The following is a 15,059-nucleotide window of genomic DNA, read 5'->3' on the forward strand; positions in this document are numbered from 1 at the left end:
CAATTGGGGTAAAAAAGAACATTGTTTTGCATGTTTGTGAGGTGATAGGTATATGCTCTCTCCTCTTTTGGGTGATAAAAAATCCAGAGCCACTTGCAGTAAGAGGCAAGCAATTTATGTCTCTTTATTTGTTGAAGTTTAATAAAATTCCTCATCTGTAGTACCAGTTTTCCCTTCGGGGTTTTTCAAGGGACAATTTATCCAAAAATATCGAGTTCATTGTGTTGTATATTTTTTTTCTGTGATTTTATTTATAAAGTTGCAATTGTGTTATTATTTAATATTTTCTATGAATCAATTTTCGATAGTCAAATAATCCATATAAGATAGGGGATTAATAATTAGTAGCTGCAATAGAATTTTCACATGGTATCAGAGCCGATCTAAGAGTAGAAAAGGCCTAGCATAGGCACAAAAAGAAAAATTGAGGGTTTATTAAACCAAGTCCAACCTCTTCAAAATTGTTATTAATATTATTATTTTATTTTTGAGATGGCCTTAGGTTTCAGAGATCAGGATAGATTGGATGGAGCCTCAAATTCTGGTGTCTGGAAAGCTAGAATTTCTTTATGGCTGGAAGAGAATGGTATCAAGGAATATGTGACCAGTGTTGTAGTTTTACCTTCAGATCCAACACAACTCTTAGCATATAAGAAGGAAGATGCCAAGGCTAGGAGGGTGATTCCTGACGGTGTCAAGGATCATATTGTTATGCATATTGCAAAGTTAGATACATCAAAGAAAATATGGGATGCCATTTTAAATCTATACCAGAATGCTACCACTAACCGAAAGTTGATTCTCAGAGAAAAATTAAGGAATACTCGGATGAACAAGGGAGAAGATGTTACAAGTTACCTCACCAGGCTTAGAATTGTCAAGGATAAGTTGGCAACTGTTGAAGATAAACCTTACCAAGTTATTAATAGAAAAGATACCTTACCAAGTTGGGATCGACTATGGAGAGACTTCACTCAGGAGGAGTTTAGACTAAGTCTTGTCAGTGGGACCAGGAGAAAAAGAAAAGTGAGGTAGAATAGGAAAACATTTCCCTATCTAAAAATGGAAAAAGGAAGAAGGGGTCTAGCAGAGGATCAAATCCACAAAGTGAGAAGAAGAAGGACATATCTAAGATCAAGTTCTATGTCTGTTACAAGTTTGGCCACTATGTCAGTGATTACCTGCAAAGGAAGAAGAATTAGAAGAAAGGCAAGAAGCATATGAGATTTGGAGTAGAATGAAGGTTGAGTTTGCACTCATAGCTTGTATGGTTAGCTCAACCTCACAAAGTGTTTGCTATATATATAGTGGGTGTCATTTCATATGACAAGAGTTAGAGAGTACCTCTACAACTATAAGGAGGAGGACATTGGAATCTAGATTTCTTTGAAGAATATGTCCAAATTCAATCCAGTTGGGAAAGGGACTGTTCAGTTTCAGAGGGAGAATAGCAAGCTGATTCTCATTCATGATGTGTTGCATGTGCCAGGCTTAGGTATGAACCTGATTTCTGTATCCATTCTTCAAGATAAATGCTACAATGTACTCTTTAGAGGGACGCATGTGTTGATCAAGCATAAGGATTGGAAATCACGTTTAGATATTGTTGTTAGGAGTGGTCGACTTTATAGGCTATAGTTTGATACTCCTAAGGCAGTCATGAGCAACAGTAGTATTAGAGATCAAGGAGACCTATGGCATAGGAGGATGGGCCATATACATCATGGAGCACTTAAATTGCTTCGTGAGATAGTGACAGGTGTTCTAGAGGCGAGCACAAAGCATGATGATGTATGTAAGGGATGTGTGTTGGGGAAGTTTGCGAAAGCAACTTTTCCAAGGAGTGACACCAGATCCAAGGGTGGTCTTGATCTAGTACATTTAGATATATGTGGACCAATGTCGATGAAGTCTCTCAGAGGATATGTGTACTTTGTTACTTTTATTGATGTTTTCTCTAGGAAGACCTGGATATACTTCTTGAAGACCAAGGATCGGGTCTTCATTCACTTCTAAGAGTTCAAAGCTCTCGTGGAGAATTTGATAGGAAAGAAGATAAAGGTTCTTTAGTCGAACAATGGAGGCGAGTACAAAGGGAAAGAGTTCCAAGAGTTCTGTACCAGGGAATAAATCAAGAGAGAGTGGACTGTTCCCTACAACCCTCAATAGAATGAGGTTGATGAGAGAAATAATCATTCTATATCAGAGGCAGCAAGGGCTATGCTACATGATCAGGACATGCTGTGTTACTTATGGGTAGAGGCATGCAGTACGACAATATACATACAAAACAGGGTTCCACATAAGGTACGGGGGAAGATGACACCAGAGGAAGCTTTCACAAGGAAAAAGCCAGATGTCAGTCACTTCAGGATATTTTGAAGGTTGGTGTATTGTCACATTCCAAGGGATACACGTACCAAGTTAGATCAGACTACAGAGAGGGGTTACTTTGTGGGGTATAGTGAAACCTCAAAGGCATATCGGATATTTATTCCAGGGACCAAGAGGATTATAGCCAGATGTGATGTCAAATTCATGGAGGACAAGGAATTTAGGTAGGAGGTCTAGAGATTTGCCAATAGGTGATCAAACTGAGCAGCCAATAGAAGCTCCAAGGATCGTTCAACTGAATCAAAGACAACAAAGTGCAAGTATAATTACAAGCACAAGCACAGGCTCAAGTGTTGAGAGTTTGCAGAATATGGAGCAATAGATGCAACAAGTCCAAGAGATGCATCAAGAAGACATGGAGGTTGATGTTTTATCCTCTACAGTTGGCAATGAGAACTGCGAGGTTCAACAAACACATAGGGATACTCAGGAGTTTGTGGGAGCTCCTAGGATAAGTAATAGACAATGGAGACAACCAACCAAGTTTAATAACTGTGTGGCATTAGTTAGTCAGTTAGTAGATAGCGATCCTTCCAACTATTAGGAAGCCGCACAACAACAGGTGTGGCGAGATGCGATGGTTGAGGAATATACCTCAATAGTGCATAATGATATGTGGAAGGTTGTGCCTAGACCAACAGATAGGGTAGTGGTTGGATCATGCTGGATCTATAAGATCAAACATGGTGCTAATGGTAGCATCAAGAAATACAAGGCAAGGTTTGTGGCCAAGGGGTTCTCTCAGATGGAGGGAATAGACTATGAGGAGACATTTTCTCCAGTGGTCAGGTATACTTCTATATGAGCCATAATCTCACTTGTAATACAAATGGGATGGCCGATCCATCAAATGGATGTCAAGACGACGTTTCTTAATGGTGAATTGAAAGAGGAGATATACATAGAACAACCAGAGGGCTTTCTAGCACACACCAATGAAACCCATGTATGTAGATTGAAGAGAGCCTTGTATGGACTCAAGAAGGCTCCCAAAGCATGGTATGAGTGCATTGATATATACTTGCAAGGACTGGGCTTCGTGAAGAGTGAGGCGGATGCTAACCTCTACTACTTGGTGGTTGGGGGCGAGGTTCCCATTCTTGTTTTTATATGTGGATGAATTATTTCTAATAGGTTCACTGGGGCTCATAGAGGAGTGCAAAAGGGACCTTGCGACAGGATTCGAGATGAAGGATTTGGGATTTATGCACTTCTTTCTAGGCATGGAGGTGTGACAGACGGATGTAGAGATTTTCCTTGGGAAAGGGAAACATTGCATCGAAATGTTGAGGAGGTTCAGGATGGAGGATTGCAAAGCCATGTCTACACCTATGATCACAAATTGGAAGAAGGTAGATGCATCCGGGGAGAAGGATGTAGATCCCACCTTATACAAATAGTTGATTGGTTCTCTCATGTAATTGATTAGCACTAGGCTAGATATATCTTTTGCAATAAAGTATCTTAGTCAATTCATGGCTGAGCCAAAGAGAGTGCATTCGACAACATCAAAGCATGTGTTGCATTATTTGAATGGTACAATCGAGTATGGGATTAGATATGCTCGAGGTGATTGTATCAGGTTGATAGGCTATACTGACACAGATTGGGCAGGCAGTACAACAGACAGGAAAAACACTTCAGGGTGCTACTTTAGCTTGGGATCAGGACTTGTCTCTTGGTACAATAGGAAGGAGAACTTTGTGGCTCTGAGTTCTGTAGAGGCAGAATACATAGTAGCTAGCATGGTGATGTGTGAGGCGATATGGCTTCAAAAGTTGCTAGTAGCCTTGTTTGGTAAGAGGGTTGAGTCTATTGTGATACACTGCGACAATCAAAGTTGTATTAGATTACATAAGAATCCTGTATGTCATGATAGATCTAAGCATATAGACATTAGGTATCACTTCATCAAGGATTGTGTACAATGGAAGATTCTTTAGTTACAATATATACCTACAGATCAATAGGTAGCAGACATCTTGACAAAGGCATTGGGGAAGGCAAAACTCATCTTATTCAGAGATAAGTTAGGTGTCATGCAAAACACCTTTCTTGCTAAGAGGGAGTGTTAGTTTGGTAGCTTAGACAGTTGTCTTCTCCATTCACAAGAATTAGTAAATAATTATTTTTTTTGGAATTTTTGTAGAGTTTAGATATTTATTTAATTAATTAATTGGCTCTTTTAGGGACTTCTAGTTACCAATTAGTTTAGGATTGTTGGAGTCTAATTAATCTTAGCCGTTGATTGAGATTAAATCATGGTCGTTGGTTTTCAATGAGAGTAGTGTAAAAGGGGTCAATGGGCATTTGGAGAACACACACTTGAGAAGCATTTGCAGTGATAGCAAATGAATTTGCAGACAACAAATAGTTTTGCAGTAATAGCAAGGGCGTAGTGATAGCATTGGAGACAACAGGAGTGGAATTTCAGTAGGAGAAATCAGGGGAAGAATTTACGGAGGAGAATGGTTCCAGAGCTCTGCCAATAAGAGGCAAGCAATTTATGTATCTCTTGATTTGCTGAAGTTTAATAAAATTCCTCATCTACAGTACTGGTTTTCCCTTCAGGGTTTTTTGAGGGATAATTTGTCCAAAAATATCGTGTTCATTGTGTTGCATATTTTCTTTCTTTGATTTTATTTATGAAGTTGTAGTTGTTTTATTTTTCAATATTTGCTGTGAATTAATTTTCGGCAGTCAAATAATCCATATAAGATAGGGGATTAATAATCAATAGCTGCAATAGAATTTTCACACTTTGATGACCTATGTTAAAAATTTACGATAGTCCATGAGATCACATTTTTCTGAGGCATTTTGTCAAATAATTCACGTGCTTTGCCAATGCTTCTAGATTTTGCATACATATCTACTCAGCAAGTATTCAGATCATTTCGAATTCACTTTTTATTTAAGCATGGGGTGAGGAATGTTTCAATCGGCTGTGTCATTTTATCAGCACCAGAAATTTTACAAACATCATAACTCCTGCGTGAGACACCTTTCCGATGGGAGGTTCCCACCATATTTCTATGTTAATGGATTTGGTGAATTAGGAAAAAACAATGATAGGTTGAATCTGGGAACAATCTCTGGGATAAGCTAGTTGAAAGAGGATCGAGGCGTAGCAGTGATTAATTGGATTGATTCTCTAAAAGCATCAAGCCCTTACAGGTATAATCATTACCTTTTATTCTGTATATTCAAACTCATGCATTCTTAAAAGCAGTAGCTGAAGTTACAATCTAGTAACCAAACTGTTTCGACATATGAATCGAATTATTATGAAATATGCTTCATCGAACTGTCAGATACATATATTCAATGAGCTTATAGAGCTATAGTAAACAGAATCATAATAGAAGTATGATAAATCAGTATGATCATTAAATCAATCAGTGTTGAATCTTGTCAAATTAATATGCATACTTAGTAAATAGAGGCATTGTCCTTGTATTTCCTAAGTATGAGATGATAGAGTTATTATCAATTTACCTACAAAATATTATTTTTATGCAGGATCTATGCAAAACCAGAAAAGAGTTGATTGTATTTATCTTTATGTCATACTATTATCAAGCTTATAACTTAGCATACCATTGAAATTCTTACATGAGCTGAACTAAGTGTGAGAGATTAGAATAACCTCTATGCTGTTATTTATTTATATTTAATTCTCAAGTCATAGAAAGAGCCATCCTTAAATTCCTTATTGTCTAGCCAGGGAATGTAACATTTGATGGTTAACTAAGCTAAGCCGAAAAGTTGTCAAGGGAATCTTGGAGCTAAAAGTATATGTTCATCTCATAATTGTGGAATTTAATTATATATTTGGGTAAGTTAATTATGTCATTGTGGTATTAGCACTTGCATATATGCATGTAAGTGATATAAGATAGTGGTAACTCCCCATATGTCTGTGAAATTTAAATAAGTCTTAAGAAGAAGGGCATAGAGGGTCCCTATTCAACTAAAAGTGATAACTACCATATAACCAGATTTACTATAGCAGTGGAAACCATGAAAAGACTTGTACGTGAACATTTCTTAAAGGGATTTTTATTTGATCATTAATGACAGTTGACTAAAATAAATTGGTCTATCAAGGTGGTTAAACAATTACTGAAATCAGTTAGAAATTGAGTATGATAAACAATTGTAAATATGGCTTCGGGATATGACTGCATGAACAAATTCAAAATTCGTATTTGCAATTTACTATGGACTGTGGATAGCGTGCTTGTAGCTTATAAAACCTTGGTCAAGGTGGCACAATTGTATGCATGCGTCCATCAGTTCACATGAATCAGATACACTTCATAGTTAGATGGTGATATTACTTAGGAGGTACCTATAGTGTGTGACCGAGTAGACTTGCGTACGTTCTAAACTCTAGGCTTAGATGGAAAACAAACTGAGTCCCATGTTTACACTTTGGTGAAGGGTAGGACCACATTCATAAGGAAGGTGTGTGGGGGACCTCCAAGTCTATGGTTGGAGGTAAAACACTTGATGATAGCCTCCCTCTCACAAACAATGTCAAGGTTTGTATGAGATTCTAGTTTGGGAAGCATAAACTTCAGTAAACTCTATTCCTTTCCCGTTGAAATATGTTATTTAATTTACATTGATAAATAATTCTTGTTTTATTAACATGTGCATGTATTTTAATTTTGTAATGATCTATATTAATGTTTTTTTGAAATTAATATAGAAAAGAATTCCAAAATTCAATTTAGCAAGTTATCTAAATTTAATTTCAATGAAATTTAGAAAATATATTTTTAAGTTATATTTAGCTTGTTACACCTCTTTGTTCTGATGTGCAAAGTAAGTTTGAATTTGAAGTGGGAGTTTAGAAGTGAATCTGGACAGAAATAGACAATAGAAGGAATATTCGTCCGGCAATTAAATGAAAATATTGTATGCAGCAACAAGTTCATTGAGCTCAAAGAAGAGTAAAGAAATGTTTTGTGCAGCAGCAGTTGTGTGTGTTAAGAGTGTGCAGTGGGACAACAAATAGCTCCACACAACAGAATGTGAAGCTCCAGACAAGCATAGTAAGGAGTTCTGAGTAGCTCTAGATCATCTGTGACTCCAGATTGTTGCAGATAAAGTATTTGTAATCTGAGTTTGAGATAAATGCTCATTTTATGATTTAATATATGGAAATTACCTGTATTCAGTTGTTTTGTTGTTTGGGAAATAGAGTAGCAGTTCTGTGAGTGCTTTTTTTCTTGGGTGTGTTTTTGGATTTTACTCCACCAACGTGGCCAACATGGAACAATTTGTGAGCTCCTTATCAAAATGCCTGGGTTAATATTGGGACACCTTTTTTTAAGTTGCAGTCGTTCGTACACATCATCTACCTTACCACGTTTCAATTTTCGAAAATTTTGTGCATGTCTTCTCAATTTTGTAAGGACGTTGCTCAACAGTTTTTTGTGAATAATGCCACAAAAGGGCAAAAATTCTTATCTTCTTTATTTGACTCCAACGGATGGTTGGGAACGTCGTTTTATTCAAGTCTAGAGTATTTTATATGCTTATATTTGTTGGATATGGTTGTATTCCAGAACTTTCCTAAGCGTGGCAATGAATATTAAATCCTGAATATTTAAAATCAAGAATTCTAATGTTCACAGCACGAGTCTATAAAGTTTGTTTGACTCGCTAAACTTCAAGGATTGATCAGCGTGTCGTTAGGGGGATGTAAGAGAAATAATGGATACCACGTGGATTTGCTCATCGGTACAATAGCTTCGGAGTAAAGCTTTCTTCCTCAAACATGTGATTAAGAGCGTGTTAAAACCCCATTGGTCCCTGAGAAGCTAAGTGGCATAAATTGAGAAGACAAAGCGTGGGAGGTGGAAGCTGAAGTTGCATGGTACATGAGTTGCATTTGCTAAGAAACAGGCATCGTTGGAACTTGCATTTCGCGCCCCGAAACAAACGGTAGCGGATAGTTGAAAGCAACCGAGAAGTTGATATGAAACCTCCGCCCACACAGGATTTGATTAAGTCAGTCGTCCTCTTGTCAAATCAGGAAATTGCTTCACACGAGTTATTAGATTTGGAGGGCGATAGTTGGAGTGGACTCTTAATTTCATTTGGTCGGCGGTGATACTCGCCGTTTGCCTATAAAAGAGATATCTTGTTCAAATTATTTGAGAAAGAAGGCGTGAATTGAATCGTTTGCAGATTTTTCCATCTGTAACAAAGTGGTGAGCAGAGGAGAAGAACACGGCAGAAGGGTATTTGTGTTCTGAAAAAACACGTTTCTCGTACCTTTCGTGATTCAAAACATTATTGATAATAACCTTGCAGTCATTCCTCAGTAGGAATAATCAAGAGAGCGCTTCTATAGTTTTCTCTACATAGCCTTGGCCCTTGCATGGTTTCTGATGATTATGATTGTGGTGGATAACAGAATGAAGAATTTTCCACAGTCAGGCTACCAAATTATAGCTGCCTTAGCAATCCTTTTCCTCATGTTTAATATTGTTGTGGTTGTAAATGCAGTGATGGACAACATGAAGATACAAAAATTGACTTCTCAGAGCAGAAATGTGTCTCAGAAGCCTGTGCATATTGATGTTAGAAAAGATGAAGTGAAGATAAAAAATGAGGAAAAACCCAAAACTGAGGTCAATTGGGCAAATTTTATCAGTGAACATGTTGTGTCACAGGAAGGCAAAAGCAGTGAGCAGCCCAAATCCTTAAGATCCCGTCTGGTCAAAATGTTCAAGAGCCTACAAGAGGACATGATAATCTTATTTGTAGCCACTACTTGTGCGGTTGGAACCACTCTCATCGCCATTGACAACATGGGTTATATTGGGAAAGCCCTAGGATACACTCCTGTGAATATCAAAACTTTCGTTTCTCTCATCAGCATCTGGAACTTTCTAGTCCGTGTGGTTGCAGGATTTCTGTCTGAGTTTCTGATGCAAAAGTACCAATTTCCCAGGCCATTGATGTACACAATAGAATTGCTTATCGCTTGTGTTGAGCATCTCTTTACTGCTTTTGCTCTGCCAGGATCACTGTATGTAGCCTCAATCTTTACAGGCCGGTCTTTTGTAGCTCAATGGCCCAAATCCTTAAGATCATGTCTGGTCAGTGGATTGCATTTTATAAATAGAAAATGGAGGGAGAGAGAAAACAAGGGTGAGGAACAAAACAATGTACTAAAGCATCTTCCCTGCAGTGGATATCTGAAGGAGTCTTCTCTTCTTGCCAGAAATGTAGCCAAGAGAAGATGGTTTGTTGTATTTATGTGCTTTCTAATAATGTCACCTGCTGAAGGGAGTTTCATGCGTGGTATATATTCAAAAACTCAATCTGCCCAAACAATTTCAGACAGTGACATCAATCAACATGTTCCAGTTGTTCATTCAGGTCATGGTGCTTCAAAAACAGTTGTTTATTCGGTCCATAATACTGTGAGCGTCTTCAATGTAGACAAATATGGAGCAGGAATCGATGGAAAGCATTCTTCTGAGGTCGTTCTTCATTTCTTTTTGTTTTTTCGTTACTTCTAATTACTTCAAAATAGCGTGAGAGCCTTCTATGACTTCCTGCATTGTTTTGAGTTTGATCTTTATTTTAAGGTAACATGCATTTAAATATGGTTTTATTTCATAAAATAGATATTTCTCCCTAATACTTTTAATGTTTTTCTTCTTTTTTATGCAGAGAACTGCAGCTACAATGGAGAGGGTGCTGAAGGGTCGCAAACTTTCTGAGCCAAGTAAACCTAAGCTTGATCGAGGACATGGTCCTCAGCACAATTAAACAATATATTTTTATCACTATATCATATGTTGTATTTAGATAGGTTATTGAAGTACAGTATACAATTATTCTGGTAGTTACATTGTAAGAGAGCGCTGCAGTGTTGCAAACTTTTTGGACCAAGTAAATAGATTATTGTTTGGTATGGAATAATTCTAGAAATGCAATGTTTACTTTTTTCAATTGTTTTTTGATATATTTAAAAATAAGCAATTATGAATTTAATAAAATTATTATTTTGTCAATAGTTGTATTTATCACCTTTCTAGTACATCAGAATAATGGTAGTGTGCAATCATGGGGATTATAGGCTAGTTCACAGATACATTATGTGTAGAATCTAGTCAGTTATATCCACCCACCCACAACAACTATTCTCTCCTGGGCACCCTAGTTGTTCCCCACCACCTAAACCCCCACTCACTCCCCCTTAATTAGGGGGTAATAAATGTGATAGATAGATAGTTGTTAGTTATGGAGATGGCGATTCTAAATGTAACATTGGTGAAAATAGAACCCCCTCCCCCTCAATTTTAGTTGTGGGAGGGAATAGTTATGTTGCATGTATTGTATCAAGATCTATTGATCTATTAAAACCAAAATCTATCCACTCTTTCCAATATAATCTAAATATAATCTAAATCAAGGGCTTGAAGAACCTTGGAGACACAGTGGGATTGTCAAGTAAAGTTTTGCTCTTTGCCAGACCACATTGCTTATTATTAATGGGCTTGCATTTTATTTTCTAAGGCTATGAATATCAAACTTGTACTAAATTAAAGAAAAAGAGTGTAAGAATCATTTAGTTAATAATTAAGTATATTAATAAACACTTAAGAGAAAAAAAATTGCTTGTAAACATAAGTTGGTATAAAAAGGATAAGAATGTGTAAGTGTGGACCTTTATAGAAGCATGATGCTTCTTGTTTTGTCACATAGTAATCTTTTAGAAGAGAACTTTGCATTCTTAATAAATAACTAGCATATATATATAGAGAGAGAGAGTACTTAATATATATAGAGAGAGAGAGAGTACTTAATGAGAAAGTACTTAATGAGAGAGTACTTATATGAGAGAGTACTTATATGATTTTTTTTTTTTCTTTCAAATATAATATTTTAAATAACAAATTTTTAATTATTTATTAAGTTAAAATATTACTTTGTAGATTAAAATCAAAGGAAATAAAGAAAAAAATAAAAATACAAATTTATGGAAATAATTTACTATTTATTTAAAAAAGGTGAGATACTTAGGTTGGGGTCCATGGAGGGAGACTTCCTAAAATATAGAGTTGGAGCTATTGAGAAATTTTAAAGTTTTTGGTTCCATAAATTTTGTAATACCTTTTCTTTCTATACTATGTGGAGTAATAAACAAGTAGAAAAAAACATTTTTCATCCAAAATATATTTTTAATGGAAATCTAAGCTTAAATATTTGACAAATGGAACATAACATTTTTAAGCTATTGGGGCAATTTCTAGCCCCAAACCATTTTCAACTGCTAAAAAGTAGGAGCTTCTACCCTCATGAGACTGCAAACTTAATTATCATACGCATTATTTCTGTATAGTTTGCACTCTTTCATTTATATATGGGGCATTCTTCCTCCAAAAAATCCTTTTAGAGTGGAGGTTTGGCAAACAATAATGTGCATTCTTCCAAAAAAAAAATCTTTTTACAGGAGGATACGAACTTAATTATCATACATGTTATTTCTGTATAGTTTACTGATAAATATTATCAGCTATTGATCCATCAATTTACCCCCGTTTCTTAGTTTTTTTGTAATTGTCAATGATAATATTGGAAAAGGCCATTTTATTATGGATAAAAGTAATAGATAAAATTCCTTAATTCGTCAGTTTTTGTCCTAGCATATTGAACAATACCAATGTTAATTAAGGAAATGTCTCGAGAAGAATAAAATAGCTGATGCAGAGAAACCTTGATGATTCATACCATACACACCTTAACAGACAAATATGAAGCGAGGAATATTTCCTATATCGTAGATAATAAAAATTCATTTAGTTTTCTCCTTCGTAGAATTTGCTACGTAGATTACTCTAAACATCAGCTGTTTAAATATTGCAAGCATACCTATAGGATGGGCTCAACGAAGCTTCTCGCGGATCAGATCCATCTCTTTCACAACACCAACCGGGGTGGCAACTATATCCTCCACCATAGAATTACTTAATCAGTAAATTCATTTGTGCCTTGCTAAGGATAAGGATAAACCTGCTAGCACTTAAAATAGTAGGGGTTAGAATGGCTACGTTTATTCTGGTTTTAAAATAGATCAGCGATATGTTAGTCAATCGCAGCCATTAATTGCAAAATTGACAGTGTAAAACATGCGACTAACACACGTGTTAGTCACAATTCATACTATCATTTTGGAGCCAGAATAGACACATGGCTAGAATAGGTCGATGCCATTGTTTTGGGTTTCTATCATTTTATAGGTAGTCAATAGATGTCAACTATAACTTCCATCTTATTTTAGCACGCTGATAAATTAACCCTAAACTATAGGTGATTATTCCCCTACAATTCTAGGGTGATTCTAGAGCTATTTTAGTGTCGATTCTAGAACTATTTAGCATAGTCTAGCTTAATCTAGCTCGATTCTAGCCCTTATTATAGCAGGGTGTGTGTTCGTTTTGTTTGTGATACATGTTGTCACCTTGTGAATTTTACTTCATATAGTTGTCACACAGTAACATTTTGACCAAAGAAGTGAGATTTTGAATTTTAAAGTTAGAGGAGTAGATCATGGGTTTAGTTTTGTCTACACGGTACGATTGCATGGGTGACTTAGTCGAAAGAAACTTAAAAATAAAAGATTTAGCATTATAAATTGATAGGTTCAAATTAAGATCAAGTAGTGCATTTAATAATATGAAATTATTTGTACAAATGACTATATGCATGACATGTGGGAATCACCAATAGGTCATTTACTAAAAACATCAATAAAAATCCAAAGGGGATTATACTTCAAACTTTGAGATTTCTTCTAGAAATATATTTTATAATTGTTGATACATTTCTCATTTAGAAATAAGAAGCCACTAATGATTGTGAGTTAATACATTGGCTATCTTTTCAACTTTGTTCTTGAGTGTGTTTCTTAGGATATGAAAAGAACCAACATATTGAGTTGTGTTGATTTCATGAGTACGAGTCTTAGGCTAAAATTTTTTCTGTTGAGGGTGAAAGATTGAGGCCATCCATTTTGTCAAAAATTGCCTTCCACATAGTCGTAGCCCATCATCATCATGACGTCAAGAACCTTAAAATCAACAAGACTTTATACTCATTGAAAACTATTCAATTTACTAATAACCCATAATAACCCATAAACTCATAGACTTGATCATCTTAAAAAAAACATTGAAAAATGCCATACTACTACTACTCGAATTTATAAGGTTAAAAATTCTGATGTGAGCATTGAGTTGATTTGGGTTATACCTATGGAAGTTTAATCTGGGTTGAGTTATTCAATCTTTGTAATATATATTTGTTTGTTGAGCGGGATAATCCGCCCTAGGACAATTGAAAGCCACAGCTCAAGACTCTGGTGGAAGTAGATTTGAATGACAATCATGTAATAACTATGCCAATGCCATCTGCTCTTCGTCTCAATCTCAATCTCCTCACATCACGTAGGGAGGGTGTCATGAAGGAGGCGCCACAAATTCTCCTCAACACATAACCCAACTTTAGATTCTTCTATCAGTCTCAGACTCTAGGTGACCTGCGTTACAAAGAGAGGGCTTTCACGAAGTAAACAAATCCACTCTCTCATCAATCGCAGGGGATTCGCTTATGCTACATGTACAAATTTTCAAAAATTACCTTATCAACATGTATGTTAAGTGCTGTAATTGCATAGATACGCGTAAAGTGTTTGACAAAATGACAGAACCAGACGTCTCTTCACCAGGCACTGGCTCTGTTTCAGCAAATGCAACAAACAGGTGTTCAACCCGATCGGTTAACCTCTTCCAGCACACTCCAAGCCTGTGCTAAAATAAGGGCTTTGGAACAGGGTATGAACGTCCATCAAGGTATAATGGAAAGGGAATTTTGTCTGATGTCGTAATTGTGAATACTCTGATAGATATGTATGTAAAAGGTGGAAGCGTACACAAGGCACGCGAACTGTTTGACAAAATGCCTAAGAGCAGTGTGATCTAATGGAATGCTATGATTTAAGAATATGCTTAAAATTGTGTACTTGATAAGGCTTTACGACTTTTCGATGAAGCGCCAGAAAAAAACGTAGTTTCCTGGAATGCTATGAGTGCAGGGTGTGTACAAATGGTGTTGTTGACCTGGCTTTGAGTTTTTTCAAAGAATTACCTCAAGGAGATGTCATCTCATTGAATGCCATGGTTGCGGGTTACGCGCGAGATGGATTTGTTGAAAAGGCCTTGGAGAGGTTTAATCAAACTCGACTGGTAGGTTTAAAGCCAAATTCCTCAATCGTTGCCATCATCCTCCCAGCCTGTACCAAAATCGGAGTTTGGAACAGGGTATGGACATTCATCAAAGCATAATCGAAAGCGAATTAATGTCAGATGTTGTAGTTGTAAGTGCCCTGGTAGATATGTATGCAAGATGTAGCATACAGAAGGTTCCTGAACTTTTTGACAAAATAGCTCAAGGAAATGTGATCTCATGGAATGCTATGACTGCAGGATATGCACAAAACGGATTTTTCCAGGATGCTCTTAAACTATTTGACCTGATAAAGCGATCTGGAATGCACCCTGATCATGTAAGCTTCGCTTGTATTCTATTTGTAGGTTTAGAGGATAAGGGTTGCAAATACTAAACGACATGAA

At 36.4% G+C, this 15,059-nt stretch overlaps 2 protein-coding genes across 2 annotated transcripts; both read left to right on the forward strand.

Moving 5' to 3' along the window:
• Positions 1 to 9,643: 9,643 nt before the first annotated feature.
• LOC131030191 (polygalacturonase-like) lies at positions 9,644 to 10,295 on the forward strand. Its single transcript, XM_057960904.2, has 2 exons — positions 9,644 to 9,902; positions 10,096 to 10,295. Exons 1-2 carry the CDS (start codon positions 9,675 to 9,677, stop codon positions 10,192 to 10,194), a joined length of 327 nt encoding a protein of 108 aa, XP_057816887.2. The 5' UTR covers positions 9,644 to 9,674; the 3' UTR covers positions 10,195 to 10,295.
• Positions 10,296 to 14,076: 3,781 nt separating this feature from the next.
• Positions 14,077 to 14,771, forward strand: LOC131875816 (pentatricopeptide repeat-containing protein At2g45350, chloroplastic-like). The gene is made up of 3 exons (XM_059220497.1): positions 14,077 to 14,189; positions 14,280 to 14,375; positions 14,522 to 14,771. The coding sequence occupies exons 1-3, from the start codon at positions 14,077 to 14,079 to the stop codon at positions 14,769 to 14,771; spliced, it is 459 nt and encodes a 152-aa protein (XP_059076480.1).
• Positions 14,772 to 15,059: the final 288 nt, after the last annotated feature.

The sequence above is a fragment of the Cryptomeria japonica genome, chromosome 5 (assembly GCF_030272615.1).
Source record: "Cryptomeria japonica chromosome 5, Sugi_1.0, whole genome shotgun sequence".
Classification (NCBI taxonomy): domain Eukaryota; kingdom Viridiplantae; phylum Streptophyta; class Pinopsida; order Cupressales; family Cupressaceae; genus Cryptomeria; species Cryptomeria japonica.